Source organism: Asparagus officinalis, chromosome 9, assembly GCF_001876935.1.
Source record: "Asparagus officinalis chromosome 9, Aspof.V1, whole genome shotgun sequence".
NCBI classification, from domain to species: Eukaryota; Viridiplantae; Streptophyta; class Magnoliopsida; order Asparagales; family Asparagaceae; genus Asparagus; species Asparagus officinalis.
In genome coordinates this window covers 17,816,254-17,822,550 of record NC_033802.1, presented here as the reverse complement: position 1 = coordinate 17,822,550, position 6,297 = coordinate 17,816,254, and the positions used below count along the sequence as shown (strand labels likewise).

The following is a 6,297-nucleotide window of genomic DNA, read 5'->3' as shown; positions in this document are numbered from 1 at the left end:
TATCTACGAATTGTCGAACCCACTCTGATTTGATTGTTGGGATTTTTAGATCTTGCAAAAACCTTGAAAACCCACCAAATACAGCAAATAGAATCACACAGAAGATTTAACGTAGAAAACCCTCAACAACGAAAACCACATGATCGAAAATAATCCATTATTACCACCAAATTACAATCTTTTACGCAAACGAAGATTGCAAAACCTTTTCTCTCATAATACCCTTGAACCCGATTACATTTCTATCAAACCCTAATTACAAAAATATTGTATCTCGCTTCCTCTCTCTCCTAAAAAGCCTTGGAATAGGATGTCATATTTAAAGACCGTCCTGACTTTGTCCACCAAGTCAACGTGACCTCCAAGAAAACTACTAGGAGTGAGCCTAGTTTTCAAATCCAGATTCAACTTGTGAGTTTGAGTCGGCACCCAACATTAGCTTCAGACTTGTTGGATTTGTTTAGGTTTACCCTTAAGTTTTGAATATTAATCTTAGGTGGTTCTTAATACTTTCAACTGTCAAGGGACCTGATAATCACAATCCAGCTGTTTTCCACCAGAATGTTGGTAAGTACCTCATTATCGGTCAGACTCAATGCCAGAAAAGCTCCATATCTAGATTTTCACATGGTAGTAGTACGACAATCCACCATCTTTCAGTCCCAGTAGCATTCTTTATAGGGTTAATTGCACAGACTCCTGTACTATTGCCAAATTGAACTTATCCCTGTAGTTCTATTATTGAAGATAGACTCCATGGGTGAAAATCTATTGTTACAGATGAGACCCCCTGAAAAGGGTCCTATCTGCAATAGTGGAGATGCAGGGTTAGTAAGATGGTGGCAGTACAAGGGGGTCTATACACAATTAACCCTTCTTTATACCCAATTATGAGTCTTATTTCCTTTCTGTTTTGCACCAAAGAAAACTGTTTTCTTCAGGTAATGACACAATTTTTCTTTTTTTCCTTTTTTTTTCTCATGTCTAAAGATGGGATCTAAATTCAAGAAATCTTTATTGGCTGAGAGTGTGAGGGAGTCGCTTCATAGTTGGTGCAAGCGTGTAAAAACCAAACGCAGTCCTTTGCTTTCAAGAGTTGGAACCGCCACATCAATCTGTTCGTTAGATACAACAACCATGGACGATGAAACAATTACAGTCGGCACCTTATCTCGAAGCAATTCAGTGGATGATCTCCCCGAAGCTTCATTGGACGAGCAGGCTGCATATAAGATCTCTCGGCTGTGATCAGTATACAATTTTCGATGCATTAACAGTATACCGTATCTGATTCATATGAGGAGTTAGTACGATGGAATCACTTGATTAAGAACTTGCTTAAATATAACATTTGTGCCTATATGCCTTTTTCACTATGCATATATCTGACACTGATCAGTTTAGATTTCATTTCTTTCATTTGGAGAAAATGCTGACGAGTTGATAAATGGGGATGCGGTTGTTATATGGCCCCAGTGGGCCAGAATTGTGAATGTATTTCTTTCATTTCATTTCAAGTTACTTTTGCTCTTTCTCTGTGTGCCACGTGTCTTCAAAATGTGGTGCAAGATATTGTCAAGTTTGAATTGTTGTAATTTCGGTTTTATGCAAACATGATTCTCCAAGCTTTTACCCATTTGAACGCAACAATCACACGGCTTTTTTTTTTTTTTGCATTAATGTCTCAGGGATTCAAATAGGGGACCCAAGGCATGGGACATGGGAGGGGTCATCATCCGGTTGCATGATGCATTGTTCATACACAGTGTATTATGCAACCGGATGGTGACACCTCACGTGAACAGTGCATTATGCAACCGGATGGTGACACCTTACATGTCCCATGTCTTGGGTTCTTTATTTGGGTCCTTGTAGCAACACCCTTTTTTTTGTGGTTGTGTTTTATGACAATAATCTTAGCTGTCTTTTGGTAGTTAGTATTATGCTGGTTCCTTGGTCAAGGCGATTAATATGCAGTCGTAGGGTAGCCATGCATAGCTGACTTCTATTTTAATCATTAGTTATATTTAAATAACAATGCTAATCACATGCCTTTGTGTTTGTACTTCTTTGAAAGGATTAAAGGAACCCCACGGATCTATATCAATGATGCAGAATAGTTGTGTTAAACTTTTAAAGGACAGAATCGCAGACTGAAGGAAACCATAGAAGACATCTTAACAAAAAAAAAAAGAAAAAGAAAAAGAAAAAAAGAAGGAATTTTTCTGTATGAAATTTTAATTGGTCATGCTATTGAACACCATAAGGTCTCCCAAGAATCTGTTGTGAAGTTGAAAATTCGAAGAGTTCGTTTGGTTGACACAAAATCGAGTTAAAACGATATATGTTGCAGTTAATTTTCTATTTTTAATATTTAGTTAGCGACGAGTTAGCTGGGAGTGACAATTAAATAGATTTATATTTTGCAGAAAAACGCTATAACAAATTTGCCAGCAGCAACTTCAGAAGTCCTTTTATTAACAAAAAACTAAAAACTAATGTCATGCCATATCCTCAAGTTAGTTGATACTAGTTTGCGGTCCGTGCAAAGCACGGTATTTTTTTTTGCTACAGTAATCCCGCTTTTTTTTAATATGGCATGATTTGAATTTTTGGAAGTGCTACAGTATCCCGCGCTGTTACAGTACCTTTTAAATATTACAATATACCCGTGTGCTACAGTAATATTTTTAAATTGATTATTAGCTACAGTAATAATGCTACAGCAAATGTTGCTGTAGCATTTACTGTAGCATGAACAGTGAATCTCTGATCCTCCTATTTGTATAAAGGAACATATTCAATCATAAAATACAGGTGATGCTACATTTTCTGCAGTAATCACATTTTTCAACTAATCAAAACATTGTATTTTAGATTTCAAAATACAAGGAGTTTGAGATTATCTTTTGCAACAAATGCTGCTTGTAGCATCCTTCGCATGCGATGTCTGCTGTATTTAAAATTCCAATATATACTAAACGACACCCTTATGTCCGAAAGAGCGCTACTACAGGGACTCAAAATATGGGACCATTGGAGGGGACAAGTGAGATATCTTCCTCCTATTACATAATGAGTCATTATGCAATAGGGAGGGGACAGTTCACCTATCCTCTTACTTTGATCCCATATTTTAGGTCCTTAAAGCATTTCTCTGTCCGAAAAAATAAATATGGGACTAAACTCATTTGACCAACAGAAAAATTATTGTTGAGATCAGCATTTTTGTTTCTATATAAGTCAGCTTAAATAGTTGGCAAATGGGCCTAGGCCCAAGATGATTATAAGGCAACAGAGACGCATCATCTCTCCCCCTCTCTGTGGAGACAACAGAAACCAATAAAAAAATAATAATAATTAGCACCACCAAATTAAAGAGAGGCGTGCGGGTGATTTCATTCTCAATCTCTGCTCAAAAGAGAGGAGATGCAATCTGTGGTGCTGAATACTTGCTACTGTTCTTGTTGCCCTAATCAAGCTCCTGAGTCGTCGTCGTCGTCGTCATCTTCTCTATCTTTCAAGGTTCTCTCTTTTCTCTCTATTTGATTGGTTTTCTGTAGAATTCGATTAATTTCTTGATTTCTTTAGCTTGCTTCGATGATTTCTCAGGGTTCGGGATTCTGCGGGCTTCGTGTTTCTAGGGTTCCGCCTCCTTCCGCGCTCCGGTTGGTCTCCAGATGTCGGCGAAGGCAAGGTGGGTTCGTCTCTTTGATAGGGTTGTTCTGTGATTTTTGAGGATAAATTCGAGATTTTGTTGATTTCTTTAGATTTTAGTGGTTGAAATCTGTTGAATGATGAGGGCTTTGGGCTTAGCTCCTTGTAATTTGTCTTGGGATTAGGTTCTGATCGGAGTTTTTTTTTTCCGGTTGAAAAGCCTCACAATTTATTCTTAGTGACAGAATCTTTATATGGTGGGAAAAAATTGGACGTATAGGATTGACGTACAAGATTTAGGATTTTTTCTTGTTTAGTTTTTCCTTTGTTAGCTTAGCTACTACTTGCTTCAAATGTTGATGTAGCTCTTACTGTGTAACTAATGTTCTTCATTTCCAGTATGATATTTATTGAGATATAAGCAAGTTGGTCTAATTGTAGCATGTGGAAAATTTGTTTTTTTTCAAACTCAAGTATGTTAGTTGTGCTACCTGCTAGGAATCGTTGTTGGTTCTGTTGTACGCTTGGCTTGACCCTGAGTTGCACGTCTCTGTATTCAGTAGGGATATGAGTTTTGAAGGTGATATATTTATTGAGTTTGATCAATACTTCTGCAAAAGACGTTGAGTTCTAGCTATGTTAGAACCATTTAATTTGGCAATCTTCTAATTACACCTCTTTCTTTAAATGCACCTGGTTATCTTGTCCATTGACTCCGTTCTGTGCTTCAACTTGTGGGAATGCTTGGGAGCCTGACAACGGAAGTTTTCGCATTAGATTGAGGTTCTAAAAGGTGGAGAGACTACTAGAGGAAGATATAAATTAGAAATATATGCAACTTCAAATTAAATAACTATCCAAGAAATAAAAACATTATTGTCTTGTTCTCTAATTTGCCTGTAACTATGCTGACCTTTGTATATGCTTTAACATAAAGACAAACCCAATTCTAACAAAGCATTTAATTTTTGTGTAAGATTCGTCCTAACTAATCCTGATAGCTTCAATTTTCTCAAAGCAAATCCCCCAATGAAGTTGGAGATGTCTTTTTGTCCTTAGAATGAACAAAGCATGTAACAGTTTCCTTCTTAGCTTTCATGCACAAATCCTATGCAAAGATTTTTGTGGGCCCCACAGATAACATGGAAGTAAACACGAAAGTTTGGCCACATCTGGATCCTAATTTTTCTTGCTTTTAATTCATTTACTAAATGCTGTTTAACCCACTCTCTGGTACCTGCCGTAAGACTCTTTGGAGGAATGTTAGTTAGTATGTTGACTGAACTACAAAAGCCCCCAAGTCAAAATGTTATGTAGGGATGACAATGTTTTCTTCTTATTCATGAGTTTGAAGATAAAATAGTAACTAGATAGCATCTAAAGGGAAAAAAAATCAGAAACAAATATTTCAAAATCTTGATGAAATTTCCAACTAATGCGTTACTTTTAAGTCTGCTTCGTCAATGTTCATTTATAAATGTCTGTAGAAATTTAAAACTTTGAAAACACATTCTACATGAAGTTCTAATATGGCATGTTTTTCATGCATACAACTACTACTAGTATGGATATAATAAGGTCAAGCTTTGCCATGTATTGTTGTAGTCATGATTATTAAATTGCAAGTAGTCACCTATGATGAAACTGTCCAATTCTAACAGCTATGCATCTCCAGAACCCTTTAGAAATTGCTTGTAGGATTCTTGTACATCGAATGATATGCATGGAGATGTCAGCTGTCTAAATTTGTGATAGTCTAGAACATCAGAGAGGGCATCTTGAGTTTGTTTCTTAAACATCTTAGGGTCCTCATGCATGTATAAAGCAAACATTTTTTCTACTTTCCTCTTAGCTGACTCAGTTCTTAAAAAAAGGAAATATTTATTTCAAGGTATAAAGAAATTTTTTTGGACTTCTATATCAACACAATGCCAGATCTCTCCCTAGTTGCTATTTTACTAAAAAAACGAATAAGCACCTAGCCAAGATGGAAGCTAATAGGGGAAACTAAAATAATAATAAGTTTTCAGCTAATAGTTGATTTATGATTATAAATAATTTGGTGATCTGCAAATACTACCCATCTGAATACTAGATATTCTACACCTGATGTAGCACGATATATAGGGTTGTTGAAAAGTAACCTAACAAGACTAACAAGACTAAATGCAAATAAATGTTGATTCACACTATAACTCTAAGGAAAATAACTATGATAAATGAAATGTTATAAACAAACAGAAAATAATCTAACAACCAAGGAACTACAGCAGTAAAATGTAATATTCGAAATAAACCAACAGAGTGAGAATTCAGGCTTGATCTATAGATTTGAATCGAATAATCAGTGTTGGAATCAAACTATTATAAGATAGATCTTGCAAATTCAATATAAAGATCAATTCAATATAATAATCAATAGATTTAACAAATTTTGATTCACCAGTAATTGTGAGCAATCTAATCAAATAAGGTCAAAAGCTTGAATCTGAAATGTTGTAGCACGAGTGTGCTCTAGAATTTGTAGGGATCTGATTGGAGAAAACGATAGCGTTGCTTGAAGATGGTGGAATCTCGTCATGGTCTGAGGTTGTTGATGTTGTCATTGGTGGAGGAGAAGGCGGAAGGGCAGAGGCTCTT

General features: G+C 36.1%; 1 protein-coding gene across 1 annotated transcript in view; it reads left to right on the top strand.

The window, feature by feature from the left end:
- Positions 3,310–6,297, top strand: part of LOC109824279 (nifU-like protein 2, chloroplastic) — an 11,049-nt gene continuing 8,061 nt past the window's right edge. The window contains exons 1-2 of the mRNA XM_020390845.1: positions 3,310–3,525; positions 3,613–3,697. Coding sequence (XP_020246434.1) covers positions 3,430–3,525; positions 3,613–3,697 — 181 coding nt within the window. The 5' untranslated portion in view covers positions 3,310–3,429. The remainder of the gene's footprint in view (positions 3,526–3,612; positions 3,698–6,297) is intronic.